The sequence below is a fragment of the Canis lupus genome, chromosome 2 (assembly GCF_003254725.2).
Source record: "Canis lupus dingo isolate Sandy chromosome 2, ASM325472v2, whole genome shotgun sequence".
Lineage (NCBI taxonomy): Eukaryota > Metazoa > Chordata > Mammalia > Carnivora > Canidae > Canis > Canis lupus.
The window spans coordinates 11660885-11685056 of NC_064244.1; the positions used below are offsets into that span (position 1 = coordinate 11660885).

General features: G+C 37.2%; 1 protein-coding gene across 1 annotated transcript in view; it reads right to left on the reverse strand.

Moving 5' to 3' along the window:
• Positions 1-24172, reverse strand: part of MALRD1 (MAM and LDL receptor class A domain containing 1) — a 649658-nt gene that overhangs the window by 25717 nt on the left and 599769 nt on the right. The window contains 2 exon segments of the mRNA XM_049096644.1: positions 10171-10267; positions 10361-10440. Coding sequence (XP_048952601.1) covers positions 10171-10267; positions 10361-10440 — 177 coding nt within the window.

Consider the following 24172-nt stretch of genomic DNA (forward strand, 5'->3'; position numbering starts at 1 on the left):
GCTTAGTATCAAAAATATATGGATTTGGATAGCTCTGCCAGTAAGAGGGTGTGGGAAGCCATGTGTTTTGAGGAATGGTGAGACTTTTCCAAAGAGTAGGGGGTGGAAGGGTGAGGCTGGTGGAAAGTTAAACTTGGTGCAGTGGTCTCTGAATGTCATTTGAGTTTCCCTAAAATAATTTAGAAAAAAAATAACTATGCATCTCCTTTTATATTTTTAACATCTAAAATTTTTATTGTTAAGTTTAGTGGTTGCAAAGGATATAATTTCTGAAATATTTTATGTGAGCTCCTTACAAATATTGGATTTGTCTGCCATTAAATCTAAATGAAAAAGTCAGTACTGCTCTCTACTCAAATCAAACTTAATTTTCAGAAAAAGACGGACTTCATTGTTCAACTCAAATAGAAATGTAAAATGTGTTTCAGGGCAATCATCTCAATTAATTGTGATTTCAAATCCTAAGTGGGAAAGGGCAGAGAGAAGGAGAGAGAAGTAACTTGGCAAAAGATTCTTTTCCTGCTGAATTCTCAGATCATGCCTCTATTTGGCACCCCCAGAGGGTATTTCTCTGCCCTTCTCCTTATAATGTATTTTGATGAGATTAAGAATAGGTGTGAGGTAAAGAGGACACCTATGAAAGAAGAAATGAGTAGAGAGAAGCAGTAGGACAGATGTACCTTTTTCAACCATAAGAGAGTATGTTAAATTTTAATGTCTCCTTGAAACTACTTACACTGCATACCTTCGAACAATGTCTGAGACCCTGAGCATCCTCTCATCAGGAGACCCCTGGTAGAGAGAACAGGGGCAGCTCCAGTTTTGGCCTATCTTGTTCCTTTGAGGGCCTCCTCTCTTCAGTCCCACAAATAAGAACTTCATTATTGTGGCCTCTGGGGCAGGATATGTAGCGAGCAATTCGGAGGTCATTCACAAGACTGAGAATACAGGCTTGGGTGTTAGTGTTGGGCAGTAATAGGGAATAAAAACCTTTTGAGATTTTAGAATTCAGAAGAGAAGGTACTATAGTGGACAGCAATGTAAATCAGACAGTCACAGAGAGAAATACTGTCTGGAACCTCAAGTGTTAGACTTTGTCTCTTCTAGGAAGTAAAGACTAAGTGTTGGGTATCTGATTCAATGAGCTATTTCAAGAAAATAATTTAAAAACATCTACGTACTTTTCTTCTTTTACAATCATTTATTTCTAACATGTTCTATTAATCATCCTTTGTTCTTGGTCCAGTTCACGTATCTTAAGCAAATTTCATAACTATATCATCACTTTTAATGATTAAAAGTTAGTTTTTTTAATGACTAAGAGGTAATTCAATCCACTTGAAAGGTGCCAAGTAATATCAGACTCTAACCTCAGTCTGTGTCCTGCTCCTTCCCCATTTCAGACTTGATATTTGACCATAACTACTGCTTAGAGTAAGGAAGAGGATGAGGGTCATGATCTAATTTAGAAATATTCCCTGCCCCCCCCCCTTTTCTTGAGGCTTAACTCTGGTGTAGAAACTGTTCTCATTTCTGAGGAGGAAATGGAAGGCTGGAATATTCCTAATACGTAGTCAGCTAGCGTTAGTAGGGAACCCCTCCTCTCATCCCTCACCACTTGCACAATGCAAATGTAGTTCTGACTTTTTTGGTGGACTTCTCTCATGAACTTCATGGTGATAGCCTATGGATTTTGATGAGAGAGAGAGAGAGAGAGAGAGAATATGAATGTGTGTAAATCAGTTTCATTGGCCCCCTTCTATTATTAAATAAAAAAAAAGAAAAGAAAGGCAACTATGTCAGCCTTCAGTTCAGCCTGGTCCCCAGTGCCCAGTCCAGGAGGGGCATCACCTCACCTAAACTGGCAGCTGCCTGAACAGCCCTACAACTCCATGTCCTCTGTGCTTCTTCAAATGGACAGAAGAAGGAAGCTCTAGGTTCTCTTCCATTCCTTTGGAGGATCATGCATAACTGGGATACAGTATAATCCCCGCCTCCCCTCTCCTGTCCTCTTATTGTTCCCAGGTATATTATACCACAGGCCTTTTAAGGCCAGTGAATGCAGAATATTCCCATAACTAACTATTTTCAGAACATTAAACCGAAAATAATCTTTCTGTCTGTCTGAAAGGGTGCATGTGTCAGATACTCCTAAGAACTTTTCTTTGTCTATACTTGGCTCTAATGAGCATCAGGAAACAGATTTTATAGTTTTTTCACCTTTTTTTCTGGATATCACAAGTCTGAACTGTTGATTCCCTTGGGACCTTCTGATCATTGGTGTTGGGTAGTGCTGGTGGTGGCATATCCTTCCCCTCCTTCACTGGAAAGAGGTAAAACTTCATACCAAAAATATTTTACTACCCCAAAGATAATGAGTCCATGAATGCCTTTTACCTCTTTTCTTTCCAGTCCTTTCCTAGTGGTAGATGGGAGAAATGAGAGGTTGGGTGATGACAATATAAATGGTTCTGCTTCCATTAGTAAGCCTCAGTGAGTTGTGTCTGATAACCCCAATTATTGGTAGTCTTCGACAGCTCTTCAAAATGTGTGATACTTGGAGCCTCTTATTTGAGGAATGTAGCCAGTTTCACTCAATTTCTTATGAATCTTCGGCAAGAGGAGTTTTTGTCACCTGAGTCCTGGTGTTTTCAGAAAGGGTGATATAAGCAATTATGTCTAAGATTTTCATCTTTAATAATGAAATTTCCCTTTATTTCTGGGACCTCAAAGGTAGGTTCTAGAATATGGAAATAAAATATACTAAACATATCTAGAAAAAAATCTATGTAGAAGAAATAATTGAAAGCAATAATATGAATCTGGAGCTTGGAGCAGAATTTCAGTAAGAGAAAGATGATTTGAAGCCATTAACATTTAGACAGCATAAAACCTTGGAGATGAATGACCTCTCCCATGGAGAATGTGTAGAATGGGGATGGAAGCAGATATGGAGGGGAACTTTAAAATTGAAGGACAGAAGTGAGAGAGAAAAAGGAGAAGTGGCTGCCAGGCTATGGTGTAATACCAACAGCATTTGCCTGAGAGATCTCTCCATAGTCCCTGTGGTATAGACTGTCCAACATGTATTTGCAGAAGTGAAATTGAGGGTTCTTTTTGTTTATTCTCACTGGTTGTGTTAATATGACAACTTGTTCACATATTGTGATGATTAATTTTATGTGTGATCTTGGCTGGGCTATAATACCTGTTTACCCAACACTAGTCTAGATGTTAACTTGAAGGTTTTTAAGGTATTATTAACATTTACAATCAGTCAGGTTTAAGTAAGGCAGATTCCCTCCATAATGTGGAGCCTTGTTCAATCATTTAGAGGCTTTAAGGACAAAGACTGAGGTTTCCAGAGGAAGAAGGAATTCTGCTCCAGCCATACAATATAGAAATCTTGCCTTTGTTTTTAGCCCAGTACACTTGCCTGGTGGATTTTAGACTCAACCCAGCACCATGAACTCTGAATTGAGTTGAATTTCCAGCTTAGCAGCCTGCCCTCCCAAGTTTGATGTTTGCCAGCCCCCACCATTATCTGAGCCAGTTCTTTAAAGTAAATCTGAAAATAAATAAATAAATAAATAAATAAATAAATAAATAAATAAATAAATTAATAAAAAATAAAGTAAATCTGTATTTCAGTATATTACTATTTTAAATTATTAAAATGATTTCATTAATATTATGTGTAATTTGTGTAAGTATGATAAAACAATAATAGAATGAGTATGATAATGCAATATCTTAAGATATATCAAACGTGTTAATATGTAATTTGTCAATATTCTATATTATATGTGTTAATATATTTAGATATTTAAAGATACAAATATACACATAGACAAAGAGAAATTATACAATATCTAATAATTTCTGTTTTTCTAGAGAATCCTAATACATGTGTGCATTCTAGCACACAAGCTTTGTGTGTATCTTTCTCACTAAGTTACAAACTCCTTTAAGTCCAGACAGCTTCTCATTCATGTGTATATCCACTTGTCTGGATATTTTAGGCATATAAGAAATAATTAAAAAATTAATTAGATGAGTAAGATCTCCTTGATAATAATAGGTAGAAGATGTCATTTTTTTTTTTCTGATGAACACAATAGTTCTATAAGAACTGCTTTAATTGATGATATCAAGATTGGTGTCTCCTAATTACCATGATTGCAGGCTAGAGATCTGAGAAGAATTCATAAAGTATAAAAAATTGGCACCAAAGAAAATGCAGTTATCCTACTGGATATCTCTGACACATTGATACTGGTGCAGCTCTAAATCTTTGATCACAAATTCTGGCATGCAAGGGATGATGCATTTCTTTAATTTCTTAAAATATTAAATCTTATTCTTAGCCCTTATCTTGCTCAGTTTGTGGAAAAGTCAATCACTTTTGTTAGTGGCGTGACCTGTATCCCATAGGGTGATAAGAAGATGTATATTGGGCAGGAAGCTCCCTGGATCCTGAATGGCAATGTAAAGTGAAGCTCTTACATATTGTTTTGGTTTTGGTTTTTAATCCAAATATGAAAAAATATACAGTGTTATATTAGATTTCAGGTATACAATATGATTCAAAAAATTCTACACATTTCGCATTGCTCATGAAGTGTACTCTTAATCCCCTTTATCAATTTCACCCATTCCCCACCCACCTTCCCACTTACCCATCAGTTCTCTATGTATGAGTCTGATTTTTTGGTCTCTTTTTTCTTTGTTTTGTTTAAAAAATTCTACATATGAGTGAAATCATATGGTATTTGTCTTTCTCTGATAGATTTCTGTCACTTAGCTTTATACCCTCTAGATCCACTTATTTCTAGTCTTTATTATTTTGTTCCTCCTATTGGCCTTGGGCTTTTTCTTTTTCTTGCTCCTTTAGGTATAATATTAGGTTGCTTATTTGAGATTTTTCTTCATGTATTGCTATAAACTTCCCTTTTAGAACAGCTTTTGCTGAATCCCAAAGATTTTTGGACTCATTTGCTGTTTAGTAGCATGTTATTTACCCTCCATGTATTTGTGTTATTTCCAGATTTTCTCATGTGATTGATTTGTACATTCATACTTTTGTGGCCAGAGAAAATGCTTGATATGATTTCAGTCCTTTTGAATTTGCTGAGACTTGATTTGTGTCCTGACAATGATCTGTTCTGGAGAATTTCCTGTGCGTCCTTGAACACAATGTGTATTCTGTTATTTTTGTATGAGACTATCTGAATATAGTTATTAGATCCATCTATTCCAATGTGTCATTCAAAGCCATTGTTTCCTTTTTAATTTTCTGCCTGGGTACTTTATCCATTGATGTAAGTGAGATGTTAAAGTCTCCTGCTATTGCAGGAGTCCTCCTGCAATATTGCTGTCAGTTTCAATTTTAATGCCTCTTAATAGTTCTTTTTTTTCCCCCTTTTTTAATGTATTAGGTGCTTCCGTGTTGGGTGTGTAAATATTTACAACTGTTATAGTCTCTTGCTGAATTGTTCCTTTATCATTGGGTGGTGTCTGTGTTTCTTGTTATAGTCTTCATTTAAAGTCTATTTTATCTGATATTAAGTACTGTTACCCAGCTTTCTTTTTACTTCCACTTGCAAGGCAAATGTTTTTCTATCCCTTCGCTTTCAACCTGCATGTGTCTTTAGATGTGAAGTTTATCTCTCGTAGGCAGCATATACATAGGTCTTCGTATTTTATCCATTCAGTTATAATGGATGTCTATGATTACACTATGTCTTTTGAAGATTTTATTTATTTATTTATTTATTCATTCATTCATTCATTCATTCATTCACTCATGAGAGACGCAGAGACACAGGCAGAGGGAGAAGCAGGCTTCATGCAGGGAGCCCGACATGGGACTCGATCCCGGGTCCCCAGGATCACACCCTGGAGGCGCTAAACTGCTGAGCCACCTGGACTGCCCTGGAGTATGTCTTTTGATTAGAGGTTTTATTTCATTTACATTCAAAGTGATTAGCAATAGGTATGCACTTATTAACATTTTGTTACTTGTTTTATGGTTGTTTGGGTAGTTCTTCCCTTTGTTTTCCTGCTCTCTTCCCCTGTGGTTTGCTGGCTTTCTTTAGTGATATATTTGGATTCCTTTCTCTTGTTTTTTTGCATGTCTGTTGCAGGTTTTTGATTTGTGGTCAGCACTGGGTTGATGTATAATATCCTATGCATATAGAAATTTATATTAGTTAATGGTTGCTTAAATTGGAACCTATTCTAGGGATGCATGAGTGGCTCAGCCGCTGAGTGTCTGCCTTTGGCTCAGGGTGTGACCCCAGGGTTGTGGGGTATCAGGTTCCTCTCAGGGAGCCTGCTTCTCTCTCTGCCTCTGTCTCTGTGCCTCTCATGAATAAATTAAATCATTCAAAAAAATTGGAACCCATTCTAAAAGCACAAAATCTTTAACCTCCCTCCATCTTTTATGTATATAATATCATACTTTACATCCTTTTATTTTTGAATTTCTTGACTGATATTCATTAATTGATCTTACTGCTTTTATGTTTTAACCGCTGTATTTGTGTTATAGGTGATTAATCTAGTATGTGTATATGTATGCATGTTTGTTTTAAAGTTTTTTTGTTTGTTTGTTTATTCTCTACACGCAACTTGGGGCTTGAACTCACAACCCAGAGGTCAAAAGTTGTTTGCTTTTTTGATTGAGTCAGCCAGTGCCCCAAATCTGCTACTTTTTATTTTGTTTGTTTTGCTTATGAAAACTCTCTTTTCAAATTTATCTTCCATTTATGGCCTTCTTTCCAGAGTCTATTTGAACAATTCTTGTGTGACTGATCTAGTGGTGATGAACACTTTTAACATGTTTGGAAACTCTTTGTCCTTGTATTGTGAATGGTAGTCTTGTTGGATAGAGTATTCTTGGTTGTAGTTTTTTTCCTTTCAGCATTTTGAATAGATTATGCCATTTTCTTCTGGCCTGCAAAGTTTCTGCTAAAAAAGTAGTTAATAAGCTTTTAAGGTTTCCCTTACAGGTACCTGTCTTCTGTTCTCTTGTTGTTTTTATATTTTCTTTTTATCACTACTTTTTGCCATTTTAATTATTATGTGTATTGGTGTGAACCTCCTTGGGTTTATTTTTGTTGGGGGCTCTCTCTGCCTCTTGGATCTCGATTTCTGCTTTCTTCCCCAGATTAAGGAAATTTTCATCTATTATTTCTTCAAATAAATTTTCTGCCTCCTTTTCTCTTTCTTCTTCTGGGATTCCCAAAATGTGAATATTGTTACACTTGATGATGTTGCTGAGTTCCTTTAACCTATTCTCAATTTTATTATTGTTTTTCTTTTTGCTGTCCCACTGGTTGTTTTCCATTATTATGTCCTCCAGGTCACTGATCTGTTCTTCTACTTCCTCTAATATACTGTTCATTTCATCTAGTGTATTTCTAACTTGTTATGTTTTCTGTCTCTTTGTTGAATGTCTCACTGAGATCCTCCACTCTTTTCTCTAGTCCAGTAAGTTCTTTATGATTGTTACTTTGAGTTCTCTATTAGGGATTATTGCTTATCTCCTTTTTCTTTAGCTCTTTTTCTGTGATTTTTGTCCTGTTCCTCATTTGTGATCCATTCCTCTATCTCCTCATTCTGTTTAAGTCTCTGTGTTTAGTACTATAGAGTAGAAAAGTCAGTTGTGTCTTCTGATTTAAAATTAGTGGCCTTACAAAGAAGAGTCCTGGGATGCCTGGGTGGCTCAGTGGTTGAGCACCTATCTTCAGCTCAGGGTGTGATCCCGGGGTCCCAGGATTGAGTCCCGCATTGGGCTCCCTGCATGGAGCCTTCTTCTCCTCTCTCTGCCTCTGTCTCTGTTTCTCTGTGTCTCTCATGAATAAATAAATAAAATCTTAAAGAATCCTGTGGTGCCTTATAGAACACTGCTCCCTATTCACCAGAGATAGTAGCTGCATAGTTGGTTTCCTTTACTTATTGCATGCGCCCCAGTGTTGTGCATTCTGTCCAATAGGCTACAGTGGCCCCCTTTCTCTGTTCTGGGTAGGATTTGGTCCTTGTGCTATTAAGAGGCTAATCTGTGGTTGCCTTGGGCTTTAAGTTGGTTCAGACCAGATGCCTGCCATCAGCCCATTTTCTGGGGCTCTGGTAGCACCAAATTGTAGGATGTTCTCCCTGTATTTTCCCTGAGAGGTTTTCATTGGTGAATGGGGTCTTTCATGAGACCAAATGTCTGCCTCCAGTCTGTTGAGGTTGAACTACAGCCCTGGACTACAGGGCTTTTTCCTTGTGCAGCTCCCTGTGAGTTTTTTTGTTGTTGGTGAGTGGTATTGGCAATCTGATGGGATGTCTGTCTGTAGTCCCCTGCTGGGAGCTGCAGTGGAACTGGTGTGTATGATTATTTTCCCCTCTCCCCAGGGTAGCAGTTACTTTGGAATGGTGCTTTTCACTATTGTAGTTGATTGCAGGATGATACTTGTCAGAAGCTGCTACGGAGGGACTCCTCCCCAGTGGAGCAGGTTGGATGGGATGAGTCTGCAGTAGAATGCAGGGCGTGTGCTGTTAGAAAAGTAGGTGGGGAATGATACTGGTTCCTAGCAGGGCTACTTGTAGAATGAGATTTGCCAGTTGCTGCTTTGGAATGATTCCTGCCTGGTTGGGTGGTTATGATGGGGGAGGATCCACAGGAGAATGCTGGGGCAGGATATACAGTGTCAGCAGGCTAGGTAAAAAGTATTCATGCTCATTCTTAAAGATGCCTGATTGTCTAAGCTGGCAGCAGGGAAACTGTCACCTGCCAGCTCTTATGTTCTTGGATAAGTCTCCTAAAGATCCTTGCCCTTGCAGAATACATTCTGAGATAAGTAAAGAAATCTAGGGCAGCCTGGGAGGCTCAGTGATTTAGCACCACCTTCAGCTCAGGGTGTGGTCCTAGAGACCAGAATCGAGTCCCACATCAGGCTCCCTGCATGGAGCCTGCTTCTCTCTCTGCCTGTGTTTCTGTCTGTCTCTCTCTCTTTCATAAATAAAAAATAAAATAAAATAAAATAAAATAAAATAAAATAAAATAAAATAAAATAAAATAAAATAAAAATATAAATAAAATAAATAAAATAAAATATAAAATAAAATAAAAAAATAAATCTACTGTATGCCTACCCCAGATAATTTTCAGACTGCTTATGCTTTGCTGTATCTTAGCAGCATTGATTGTTATGTTCTATCTTTAAGGGTGGGGACTCAGTTTCCTATTGCCTTCCAGCTCTTCCAGAGTAAAGCCTACCGATTTTTAAAGTACACAGGTTTAAGCTCTGCTGGTTATAAAAACTCTGAAAGTTAAGCCCCACTGTTTTTCAGTGTGTAACAAACGTTACACAGTTTGTCTTTCCAGTGCAGGCCCCCCATGTTTGGAGTGCTTGGTGTGGGGTCTGTTCCTCTTCTTCATGATTGTGGTATCCTCCTGTTTGTGGTTAATCTTGTAGGAGTTTGGTTCTTGACTATTTCTCTGTCCCTCCTACCATTTTTGATGTGGCCACTGCTCTGGACTTAACTGAATGGAGCCTGTTCTGTCAGTCTTTGGGTCATTTTCTGGGTTAGTTGTACTGATGTGGCTATTATCTAGGTATATCCATGGGAGGAGGTGAGCTTGGGATCTTCCTACTCTGCTGTCTTTACAGGCTCTCTCCTTCCAGTAATTGGGTTCTTCTTAGTTTTGCATGAGTTCTTTAGGTTCAGCAGCTTCTGATCTCTGTTCTGTGTATTACCTAGAACCTGGGAGTCTAGGCTTGAAATACTGATGTTTAGAGCATACTCAGAGGGCCAAGAAAGCATCTCTTTTGCAGTTCTGCTGCCGTCCCCCAGGCATCACCAACCAGTGTGACACACTCACTCATCCCTTCATGTCTTTTAACCAACCTCTAGAGAATGCGGCATTCCCTTTCTTGTTGTCATCAAAACTGCTTTTAACATATGTGAAAAGTAAACTTAAGGCTTTTTACTGAAAAAAGAATGATTATTGTTAAGTAGCTTCTATGTTCTGCCCAGAAAGAAAGAAATCCATAAAGCATAGACACACTAAAGTTACCTGCATGTAAATGGAGTGAAAGAAAAATAGAGCAAATGAAGTGTTTCAGAAAATTGCTCTGCCACGGTATATTTTATTCAGCAATCAAAGGCATCACTTACCTGACTGGTACTTTTCTATTTGCAAGAAAACACTCAGCTGTGACTATAATATGAGTCATCAGGAAAGCTAATCCAATGCCCAGGAGAGTCCATATATCTGGAATTTCAAACCAATTAAAAAGATAAATATGCAGTGAAAAACATTAAAAACTCCAAAATCGAGCAATTATTTAGTCACAATGTCACCTACTATTCTGAGTGTTCATGAAATCTGTAGGGGAAGGGTTAACCTGGATGTGGCATTGATTTCCTTTCCATCCTTGTCCACATCTGAAAATGAGATAAAATGTGATAGCTAAATTAAGAAAAAAAGTTGAAACTTATTTTAGCAACATTATAATGGAATAAAATGATTAATGTCAATAGCTAATAATACAAGCAATGTGGATAACTTTGATAAGAAACCAAAAATATTAAACCAGAGCAAAAACAAAATTAAATCTTATTATTTTCATAATTGTATAAGATGATCTTAAAAAATATTTAGCACCGTTTGATTTTATCTCTAAGGTGAGAACTTAGTTTTCACATGTCCCTTTCTTATTTTCAGTATTGATTTGATTTATAGTAGTGTCCAATCCAATATTACTTTATTGATCATTTGTCTCAAAGCTAAAAGCTAGTACTTTTTTCACTAGTGAACAGATTTTTTTCAATATTGATGGAAATAGTAAAATTACTAGATTTACATAAATCAGTATATTTGTCACTACATCTCGATGATCCTTCAAGTGCATAGATTTGAAACCAGGTTAATAATGTCATTGGATATACCTGCAATACTACTATGATATAGTTAACTTTGCTTTATTTAGGAATATCATAATGAAACCTAAAACATAGGGAGTATTTTCTTTATAGTTGGCTTTCAGAACATTCAGAAATGGGGACTAGCTTATACTTCAAAGGGAAACCAGGTTTGTTTTTAAGCAGTAAATAGATTTTTTTTTCTGGCATAGTATGTGTTTCCATGTGAGTGTGAAAGCTTATAAATTCATAACTTTTTATCAAAACTAACAGGATACAAATTATTTTTATTTATGTTTGGTTGAATCTTCTATCAAGTTCATAATACATACCACAAAATCAGATTTAAAAATAGCTTTTAAATCTGTGTGCACTGAAACTGTGTTACAAGCAATGCTTTTTCAGCATATAGTTGTATTTTCCCTTTTTTAATTTGAAAATTTAAATGTTTAATGGCAATTTCTTCATTAAAAAATACTTCCATAAATATAAAAAGCTTAAAGTTTTCAAGAAGGTCCATAATAATGCCTTCCTTTCAGGGTGCCTGGGTGGCTTAGTCATTTGAGTGTCTGTCTCTTGGTTTTGGCTCAGGTCATGATCTCAGGGTCATAGGATCCAGCTCTGCACTGGGCTCTGTGCTCAACACCCAGAGTCTGCTTGTCCCTCTCCCTCTGCTCTCCACCCTGCTTGCACACTCTCTCTCTCAAATAAAATCTTTAAAAAAAAAAGAAAAGAAAAGAAAAAGGAGTGAGAGAATGCCCCCTCACAGAACTAGAAGAAATAATAGTAAAATTTATATGAAACCACAAGAGACCCTGAATGGCCAAAGCGGTCTTAAAAAAGAACAATGCTTAAAGGTAAAATCCTGGATTTCAAGATGTACTGCAAAAAAAGTAGTGTTCAAAAGAGTATGGTACTGCCACAAAAATACATAGAACAAAATAGGCCGGAAAGAAGCCCATGCTTATATGGTCAATTAATTTATGAAAAAGAAGGCAAGAATACACAATGGAGAAAAGACAGTCTCTTCAATAAATGGTTCTGGGAAAACTAGTTTCATACAAAAGAGTGAAACTTGACCACTTTCTTACACCATACACAAAAATAAACTCAAAGTGGATTGAAGATCTAAGTGTGAGATTTGAAAATGTAAAACCCTGAGGAAAACATAAGCAGTAATTTCTTGCATTGGATTTAGTGACATTCTTTTAGGTAAATCTCAGACAAGGGAAATAAAAGCAAAATTAACTATTGGGACTACACCAAAATAAAAAAGCTTAATAAAAAATAGCCTTTGCCGAATGAAGGAAACCATTAGCAAAACAAAAAAGCAACCTAAGTAATGGGAGAAGATATTTGCAAATGATAAGGAATTAATATCCAAAATATATAAAAGCCTTATATAACAATACTCAAAAAACAGTCTGGTTGAAAATGGGCAGAGGACCTGACTATTCAGATCCTTACTGTCAAGTCATGACATTTTTCCAAAGGAGACATCCAGATGGCTGACAGACACATGAAAAGATGCTCAACGTCAACAAATCATCATTGAAATGCAAATCAACCACAATAAGATATCACATCGCTTCTGTCAGAAGGTCTGGAATCAAAAACACAAGAAATAACAAGAATCGGCCAAATGTGGAGAAAAAGGTACCCTTGTGCACTGCTGGTGGGAATGTAAATTGGTACAGCTACTATATAAAACAGAATGAAGTTCTCTCAAAAAATTAAAAATCTTATGTTCAGTAATTCCCTTACTTGGAATTTTCCCAAATAATACAAAAATACTCTTTTAAAAAAAATAAATGAACCATTAAGTTTATTGCAGTGTTATTTAAAATAGCCAAGACATGGAAGAAATCTAAGTGTCCATCATAGATGAATAGATTTAGTACGTGTGTGTGTGTGTGTATTTTATATATATATGTATATATATATAAATTATATATATAAAAATTTTATATATATAAATTATATTTATGCATATATATATAGTTGTTAGCCAAAAAAAATTAAGATTTGCTGTTTGCAGCAACATGGGTATACCTAGAGGGTATAATACTAAGTGAAATAAGTCAGACTGAGAAAGATAAATACCAAATTATTTCACTCATATGTGGAGTATAAGATGAAAAATGCATTAAGGGAAGAGGGAGGAAGGGAAAATTTTCCTTATGTTTTTAAAGTAAAAATGTAGGAAAATTTGATCGTTTTGATGTCTCTGAAACTGATTTTTTTTACTCTTGTCATTCATAAGATGTGTTCTTTTTCATTCCTTAGTTATTTTTGAATCTACATGCCAGTTTTCACATGTGTACACACTGATGTCATATAGATACGGGGGACACTTTTTCCTTCTGGGTTATTTCGTCTCCTTTAGATTTTGAAGTTCCATTTCACTGGCATCAGATTAGAACTCCAACAATATCTAAGCAAATTATAATTTTAGGCAAACTGTAGGTGTTTGAATGTGCCTATTAAATTCCAGTGGAAAGTATCTTGGAATACCAGTGAAAAAAATAATGGGAGAAACTTCCAGTTAAGCTGGCAGAGAAGAAGGATCCTAAGTTTTTATCATCCCATGGATGCAAATAGGTAATACTCATATAAGTATAAATAACCCAGAAAATGACCAAAGACTGACAGAACAGACTCTGCACAACTAAATATAGAGAAGAGACCATTTTGAAGAATAGCAAGGGCAGAGATCTGGCTGGGAGCCAAACTGACCCACAAATGTATATTTTGAGGAAGGATGTCACATGTGTGGAGAGTGGCACACTAGATACTCCAGGCATAGGGGAACCACACTGGAAAAACAGAGGCCCAAAACATTTGGTTTTGAAAATTTGGTTTCATGAGTTTTGATAATCACTGGGGCTTAACACCTGAAACTTTAAAAATCAGCCAGTTTAGCTGTGGGAGAATCAGAAGGCTATAGGAAACTGAGTCCCCACCCTTAAAGTGACAGTGTAACAGCTCCCCTAAGATATGGTATAGAAGCAGCAGTTTGAAAACACCTAGGATTTATGGGAACATTTATGTTCTAATCACAGAACATATGCGGAGGAGCATGGATTTTTGGGAAACTACTCCAAGAACAAAAGAGATGGCACAATTTCCTTATACCATCCCCCAGCCTAGATACAGGGATACCTGCAGGAACCGGTGCAACCTACCTAGTGGCCCTAACCCCACCCTTTCAAACCATGCCTCAACAATTTTCCAAAGCAGCCACAGGAGGTCTTTTCCCACAGAAGACCAGTGCAAATGTTCTAACACCACTCAGCCTGCCTCTGTGTTTTCCTACAGACCTGCTTCCTCCAGCCTGGCTTTGGCAGAAGTTTTCCAAAGTAGCTACAAGTCTCCTCCTACAGTGGACTTGTGCAAACCTTGCTAACACGGAACCACAACCACTGTGTTCTCTTGTGGACCTACCCCATTCAACATGCCCTTGGCTAGAGTCCATCCAAAGCTGCACCAAGCATAGCAGTGTGCAAGCAACCCATATAGGCACTAGCATCATTTCAAAGTGATTCCTGCACGGTGGAGAGGGGAAAAAAGAAAAGAAAAACAAAACAAAAACAGTTCAAGTGTAGCCACAGCAGTGTAGTCACAGCAGTGGGCTGGGGGCAGACATCTGCTCTGAATACAGCTGTGCCCACCAATGAAAGCTCTGGGGATGGCACATGCTACTGTGGCCCAGTCTGATCCAGCTCAAGCTCAAGGTGGCCCCAGCCTGGCCCCTTAATAGAAGGACCAACCACTGCCCACAATAGGAAAAGAGAACCACAGAGCTGACTGAGATGAAGGCAGGTGTGGCTCAAACACAGTGGTAGAGTGTAGGCAAAACACATAGGATGCACCTCTGAAGTGTCAGGTTCTGGTGAATGGGGGACATTGTACTGCAAGGCCCTATAGGACCTCTTCTCATAAAGCTACTACTTTCAAGAAGAGGAGATGTAGCTGAATTTCCTAACACACAGAAACACTCAGAGTGATTTAGACAAAATAAGACAGAGGAATATGTCCCAAATGAAAGAAAAGAACAAGATCTCAGCAAGAAAGCCAAACAAAAATGGAGATAACATGCCTCATAGAGAACTTTAAGTAACAGTTATAAAGATACTCCCTCAACTTAAAGAAAGAGTAGAGGGTCTCAGTGACACCTTCAACAAAGAGATGTAAAACATAAAAAAGAACCAGTAAGGGGCACCTGGGTGGCTCAGTGGTTGAATGTCTGCTTTTGGTTCAGGTCATGATCCTGGGGTCCTGAGATCGAGTCCCACATCAAGTTCCCCACAGGGAGCCTGCTTCTCCCTCTGCCTGTGTCTCTGCCTTTCTTTCTTTGTCTCTCATGAATAAATAAATAAAATCTAAAAGAACCCAATGATATGAATAAATAAATGAAATTAAAAATACACTAGAGGGGGCAGCCTGGGTGGCTCAGCAGCTGAGTGCCACCTTTGGCCCAGGGCATGATCCTGGAGTCCTAGGATCGAGTCCTGCATCAGGCCCCCTGCATGGAGCCTGCTTCTCCGCCTCTCTCTCTCTCTCTCTCTCTCTCTCTCTCTGTTTCTCATGAATAAATAAATAAAATCTTAAAAAAAAATACACTAGAGGAAATAAGTAGTAGACTAGAGGAAGGAAAATAATGGATCACTGACCTAGAAGACAGAATAATGGAAAGAACTCAAGCTAAACAGGAGAAAAAATAAATGAAAAAATGAAAAAAGATGAAGGGAATCCAGCAACACCACCAAGTGTAATAACATTTAGATTACAGAAATCCCAGAAGATAAAAAAGAGAAAAGAGAGTGCAAAATTTATTTAAATAAATTATAGCTGAAAATTTCCTGAATCTGGGGAAAGAAACAGAAAACATATCCAGAGCCCACAATAAAACCAACCCAAGGAATTACACACCAAGAGACATAGTAATTTAAACTGCAAAAAGTAGTGATGGAATTTTAGAAGCAGCAAGAGAGGAGATTCCCTGGGTGGCTCAGTGGTTTAGTGCCTGCCTTTGGCCCAGGGCGTGATCCTGGAGTCTAGGGGTCGAATCCAGGGGTCGAGTCCCACATCGGGCTCCCTGCATGGAGCCTGCTTCTCCCTCTGCCTGTATCTCTGCTTCTCTCTCCCTCTCTCCCTCTCTCCCTCTCTCTATCTCTCATGAATAAATAAATAAAATCTTAAAAATAAAAGCAGCAAGAGAAAACAAAAACAAAAACAGAAGATACCTATAAGGGAAACCCCATAAGGCTGTCAGCTGATTTTTTTTTTTTTTTAGCAGAAGTTTTGTAGGCCAGAAGAGAGTGGCATGATCTATTCAAAGTGCTGAAAGGAAAACCAAACAAAACCTAAAACCAAGAATACTTTATCCACCAAGGCTGTCAGAATAGAAAAGATTGAAGAGTTTTTCTGGCAAACAAAAGTTAGAAGAATTTATCACCATTAAATCAACCTTACAGGATATATTAAAATGAGACCCCTTGAAAGGAAAGACTATAAGCATCAGTAAGAAAAGTAAGAAGCACAAAAGCAGTAAAATTAAATATATCAGTAAAAATCAGTCAAGGGATTCACAAAATGAAAGAAGGTAAAGTATAGCATCATATACCTAAAATGTGGAGAGGAGAAAATTGTAGTGCTTTTAAAATGCTTTCAAATTTAAGTGACCGTTAACTTAATACAGACTACTATAAGCGTAAGTGTTACAGATAAACCTAATGGTAACCTCAAATCAAAACACAAATGTTGTGTAATAGATACACAACACAAGGGGCAGGGAGAAGGGAACAGAATCTTCATTGTGCTGAGCTCAGAACCTGATGTGGGGCTCAATTTCACCACTCTAAGATATCAGGACCTGAGCCAAAACCAGGAGTTAGATGCTTAACCACTGTGCCACCCAGGTACCCCCAAAATAGACTTTAAAACAAAAAGACTGTAATAAAAAACAAGGATAGTACATAATAATAAAGGGAAAAATCCAACAAGAAGATATAATTTTAAATATTTGTGCACCCAGCAGGGAGCACCTAGATATTTAAAGCAGCTTTTAACAAATGTAAAGGAAATAATCAATACTACAATGACAGTAGGAGACTTTAATACCCCATTTACACCAATGAACCCATCATCCGGACAGAAAAGCAAACAATAGCTTTGTTTGTTTATACAATATAATAGCATTTTTTAAAATTTATTTTTAATTTTTTAAAGATTTTTATTTATGAAAGACACACATATACACACAGAGGCAGAGACATAGCCAGAGGGAGAAGCAGTCTCTCTGTGAGGAGCCTCATGGGGGACTCAATCCCAGGACCCCAGGATCACAACCTGAGCCAAAGGGAGACACTCAACCACTGAGCCACCTAGGTGCCCCTAAAACAGTGGCTTTGAATGACATATTGGACTATACGGATTTATGTGGATCTAACTATATGGATCTAATAGATATATTCAGAACATATCATCCTAAAACATCAGAATACACATTCTTTCAAGAGCACATGGAATATTCTTCAGAATGGATCATATGTTAAACCACAAAAGAATTCTCAGCAGTGGGTGGGTAGAAGAGGAAAGAAACTTTCCAACTTCATTCTATGAGGCCAGCATTGCCCTGCTCCCAAAACCAGATAAAGACACTACAAAGACAGAGAATGAGAAGCCTGTATGTCCAATGAAACAGATGCAAAAGTACTCAACAAAATCTTTCCAAACTGAATACAATATTACATTAAAATCATTGACCATGACTTCACCAAGTGAGATTTATCAATGAGATGCAAGGGTGGTTCAGTATTCACCAATCAATGTAAAATATCATATCAACAAAAAGAAAGATAAAAAAGCATATGGGCATCTCAACGGAGGCAGAAAAAGCATTTGACCAAGCACAATATTCATCCATGATAAAAGGGCTCAACAGTGTATATCTAGAGGGAACATACCTCTAGATATATAAAAATACCACAACCAACATCATACTCAATGCTGAAAAACTCAGCACAGTCGTGGAATTCTTAAATAAAATAGCATTTAAATTGGTAGGAAAGATTCAAACCTTTCACTATTTGGAGATGACACAATACTATCTGTAGAAAACCCTGAGGATTCCACCAAAAAAAAACAAACCAAACTAACCAACAGACAAAAAAGAAATGACAATTGAATTCTGTGTCATTAGATACAAAATCAACATAAGTAATCTGTTGCATTTCTGTACACTAAAAATGAAGTAGCAGGAAGAGAAATTAAGAAAACATTACCATTTACAATTACACCAAAAATAATAAAATACCTAGGAATAAACTTAACCAAGGAGGTGAAAGATTTGTACTTTTTATTGTTGTTGTTTAAGTAATCTCTACACTCAACGTGGGCTTGAATTTATAACCTTGAGATCCACAGTCACATGTTCTACCAAGTGACCCAGCCACTGCCCCCCTATACTTTGCAAACTATAAAACTTTGATGAAAGAAATGGAAGATGACACAAACAAATGGATTCCATGTTCATGCAAGTGGGAGAACAAATATTGTGAAAGTGTCCATACTACCCAAAGCAATCTGTAGACTTAATGCAATTCCACTGAAAATACCCATAGCATTTTTCACAGAACTAGAACAACCTATCCTAAAATTGGTATGGACACACACACACACACACACACACACACACACACACAATAGCCAGTGATCTTGAAAAAGAAAGAAAAAAAAACCCTGGAGGTATCACAATTCCGAATTTCCAGATATACTACAAAGGTGTAGTAATGAAAACAGTATGCTACTTGCACAAAAAAATAGATTAGTGGAACAGAATAGAGAGCCCAGAAATAAACCCATACTTATATGGTCAAGTAATCTCCAACAGAGGAGGCAATAATATGCAGTAGGAAAGAAGTCTTTCAACAAATGGTACTGGGAAATCTGGACATGTACATGGAAAAGAATGAATCTGGGGCACTTTCTTACATCATACACAAAAATAAAATCAAAATTGATTAAGGACCTAAATATGAGACCTGAAGTCATAAAATTCATAAAACATAGGCAGTAATTTCTTTGACATTGGCCATTGAATCTTTTCTAGATGAATCTCAACCAAGGGAAACAAAAGCAAAAGTAAACTATTGGGATTACATTAAAATAAAAAGCTTCTGCAAAGCAAAGGAAACCATCACCAAAACAAAAAGGCAACCAACTGAATGGAAGAAGATATTTTCAAATGATCTGACAAAGGGTTAGTATCCTAATATATAAATAATTTATATAATTCCATGCCAAAAACAAATAATCCAGTTTAAAAATGTGCAGAAGACATGAACAGACACTTATCTAAAAAAAGACATAGGAGGTCCATAAACAAAAAGATGCCAAATATCACTAATCATCAGGAAAATGTAAATCAAAACCATAGTGAGATACCATCTAACACCTGTGAGAATGGCTAAAATCAGAAGCACAAGAAACATGTTGGTGAGGATGTGGAGAAAAAGGAATATTTGTGCACTATTGGGAAATCAGGTTGGTTCAACCACTGTCAAAAGATGCTATGGATTTTCCTCAAAAGATTAAAAATAGAATTACCATCTGATTCAATAATCTTAATACTGATTATATACCTAAAGAACATGAAAATACTCATTTGAAAAGCTATAGGCACCCTTTTGCTTATTGTGGCATTATTTACAATAGCTAAGTTATGGAAGCAATCCAAGTGTTCATCCATAGATGAATGGATAAACAAGATCCACACACACACACAGTAACTTTACTCAGCCTTAAGAAGAATGAAATCTTGGCATTTGGAACAATATGGATGTATCTAGATGATAGAATGCTAAGTGAAATAAGACAAAGACAAATATATGATTGTATTCATGTGACATTTAAGAAACAAAGGAACAAAGAAAAAGACAAACAAACCAAAAAAAACAGACTCTATGGAGAAGCAACTAACAGTTTGTGACCAGAGGGGAAGTGTGTTGAAGGGAGGGGGAAACAGGTGAAGGAGATTATGACTACCCTTAACATGAGAGGCACTGAGTAATGTATAGAACTGTTGAATCACTATGTTGTACAACTGAAACTAATACTGTACATTCATATACTGGGAATAAAAAAAATGGGAAAAAATACTACACACACACACACACACACACACACACACACGCACACATATACATATATCCCCCATTCAGGAGAATGGAGAACGGAACTGCATATGGGGATAAAGGGTTATGTTTTAACATATGTTTGTGCATAATTTCATTTAAGACTTGAAGCATATATTATTTTTAATCTGGTAAACATCAAATGATTGAGTAAAAAGTAATCATTTGAGAATCAGTTTGGTGTGAGGGTTAGTTTTTTACTTCCAGAAACCATTTATTCATTTATATTCAGATTTATTAGAATTTTAAAAATCTGATTTCATGATATAATTAAGTTTCTGGGTCAGTGGGACTGGCCAAGGACAAAATTTATGCTTCCTCCACTCCACAGTAAAAGTGCACACTGGAACAGGGTCAGCACACAATAACCAAGTTGTAGCTTCTAAACAAGTGTTGGGTTAACCCACAGCAGCTCTGGTCTGCTTGGGGCATGGGGGAAAAACTGGGTTTAAAAGAGTTACTGTATATAAAAGGGCCAGCCCTAGAATTCAATCAAGTGGTGAAGGAGCTGCTGAAATTCTCTCTGGGTGGGAGAGACTGATGGTCATAGTCTGTGTTCCCCACATACCTTAAAAGCATAGAACAGTATACAATCCAGGTGCCCTAACTGACCTGCCACCTTAGTGTACCCTACCCCACACCAGCTCCAGCTGTCCCACCTAAGAGGCCAAAAGGCAACGTACAGTGGGATACCTCTGATTAAATGTGCTCAATACCACTCCAGCCTTTGTGCCAAGGTGAGACATGCACAAAGCACCCTGGAACACTCCAAGCCCATACCACTTCAGCTTTAGACAGCTTGCTAGGCACCCCCAGTTCAAAGTGCTCTGGAACCTTCTGGCTTCAGAACCAGGTGCCCTGTCAGGGTGTCCCAATGTTAAGCACCCTGAGAACCCCTGGTCCTTCCCTGCATTGGTTCCATTCATTCCTCCCCCACCCCCAGGGAGCACCCCTCCACCTCCTGTGTGGAGCACAAGAACACTCCCATCCACACTGGCCTCAGCTTCAGTCATGTGGTTAGGGCACCCCCAGTGCTGAGCACCCAGGGACTCCCTAGCTTTCACCACATTCAGCATCAGCTATCCTGTATGGGCAGCCCCAGTGTGGAGAGCCTGGGGATGACCCAGATTACAACTGCTTAGCTTCAGCTGCCCTGTCAGGACACATTTTACATAAAGAGCTCAGAGACCACACTGGCCCGCAAGTGCTTTAGATTTACCTGTCCTGCCAGGGTACCCCCTTGATCCCACTCCTTACCCCACCTCAGCTCTAACCACCTTTCCAGGGCACCCTCTGTGTGAAGCCCTGGAACATGGTGATTTACACTCACTTCAGTTTTACTTATCCTGCCAAAGCGCCTTCTGCTTGTAGAGCTTTGAGACAACCCAAGCTTACATCCAGGTTAGCTTTAACTACCTTGCCAGGGGATCCACTGTGTTCAGAGTCCAGGGACTACACTAATGCATGCTCACTTAAGCTTTACCTGCTGCACTAAAGCACTCACTTGATGTGGGGAGCCCTAGAAACCCCAGCCCAAGGCAGCCGCAGCCACAGCTCCAGCCAGCCAGGAAAAGTGACCAAGAACACATAGTATACATAGGGCATGACCATACACAAACCATTCCCTGAAGTTGAGAGGAAATTATGCCACATAATATATAGAAACACAATGTACAGCAAATCGGGACAGAGGAATATTCTTCAAAAGAACAAGACAAAATCTCAAACAACTAAATGAAATGGAGATAAGCAATATGTCTGATTTTTTTTAAATTAAAGTAGTGATTATAAAGATGATTACTTAGCAGGGAGAAGAATGGAAGAACCCAGACCTTCAACAAATAGATAAAGAAATAAAATAACCAATCACAGTTGAGAAATACAATGACTGAAAGTCCTCTAGAGGGAATCCTCTAGTGGATGCAGATGAACATATCAGTGGTCTGTGAGACAAGTGAATGGAAAGCACCCAAACTGAATAGCAAAGAGAGAAAGTAATTTTTAAAATTTAGGAAAGGTTAAAGGATATCTCGGATAGCATAGATGAACAAATATTTGCAGAGTAGGAGTCCCAGAGGGAGAGAGAAGGAGACAGAAAACTCATGTGAAGAAATAAGAACTGACTTGTTCTAACCTAGAGAAGGAAATAGACATCTATGTTCAGGAAGCACAGAGAATTCCAAATAGATGAACTCGAGGAACCCCAGGCTACAGCACATGACTATTAAAACATCAAAGGTTAAAGAGATAGAATTTTAAAAGCAGCAAGAGAGAAGCAAAAAGTTATGTATAAAGGAAACCCTGTAAAGTTATCAGCTGATTTTTCAGCAGAACTTTTGCAAAGAAGAAGGTGACAAGACATATTCAAGGAGCTGAAAGAAAAAAAAACCAAAGAAAAAAAAACCTGCAATGAAGAATACTGAATCCTGAAAGTCTTTCATTTACATTCGACAGAGAGATGAAGTTTCTCAGATAAAAGTGAAAAGAGTTTATTGTCATTAAAGAAGCCTTACAAGAAATGTGAAAGGGACTTCGATAAGTTGAAAAGAAATGGACATAATTAGACATAAGAAAATAAGGAATAAAAATATGTAAAATATAACAGCATATACATCAAATATGGAGAAGGGAGTAAAATGGCTTTCTTTTTTTATTTTTTCATAATGTATTTGAACTTACATGACCATAAATTTAACAGAATACTATATATACTTAGGATGTTATAGATGGACCTTATAATAACCACAAACCTTATGCCTGTAATAGATACACACACAAAATAAACAGGAAATCACACATAACACTACAGAAATTCATCAATGACAGAGGAAGAGGAAGGAACAGAGAACTATAAAAATAACCAGAAAACAAGTAACAAAGTAGCAATAAGTACATACCTATCAACAATTAATTTAAATGCCTGGAATATTCTAATAAAAAAAAGAGTGACAGAATGAATTAAAAAAAAAGACATCGATATGCTGCCTACAAGAAACTCACCTTGAACCCAAAGATACATATGGACTGAAAGTGAAGGGATAGAAAAACATTTATCATGCAAATGCAAGTGAAAAAAAGCCAGGATAGCAATACCTATATCAGGGAAAATAGACTTGAAACAGACTGGAATAAGGGACAGAGGCAATGCATATTGAGAAAAGAATCAATCCAACAAGAAGATATAACGGTTGTAAAGATCTATGCACCCAACAATGGAACACCTAAACATAAAGCAAATATTAATGGAATAAAGAGAGAAATTGATGGTAATATAATAAAGGACTTTACTACCCCACTTATATCAATAGATAGATTATCCTGGTAGAATGTCAGTAAAGAAAGTGTCCTTGAATGACACATTAGACCAAATGGACATAACAGTTATATGTACACAACATTCCATCCAAAACAACAGGATTTTTTCAAGGGTACATGGAACATTCTCCAGAATCGATCACATGTTAGGCCACAAAACAAGGCTCAATACAACTATATACTGACAAATTAGACAACCTAGAAGAAATGGGTGAATTTCTAGAAAATACAAACTTCCAAAGCTAAATCATGAAATAGAAAATCTGAGCAGACCAATTACTAGTAATGAAATTTAATCAGTAATCAAAAATTCTCAACAAACAAAAGTCTAGGACCAGGTGGCTTCAAAGGTGAATTCTACCAAACATTTATTTTTTTTATTTTTTTTTTCTACCAAACATTTAAAGAAGGGCTAATATCTAGTCTTCTCAAACTATTCAAAAAAAAAAAAATGTTAAGAGGAAGGAAAGCTTCTAAATACATTTTACAAGGCCAGCATTATCCTGGTAACCAAAACTAGACAAAGGCATTATAAAAAAAAAAAAATCCTATAGGCCAATCTATCTGATGAACATAGATGCAAAGATCCTCAACAAAATATTACCAAACCTCATTTAAAAATACATTAAAATGGCTATTTGCCACAATCAAGTGGGATTTCTTCTGGGAATTCAGGAATGTTTCAGTATTCATAAATCAATCAATGTGATTTACCACATCAACAAAATAAAGGATAAAATTCA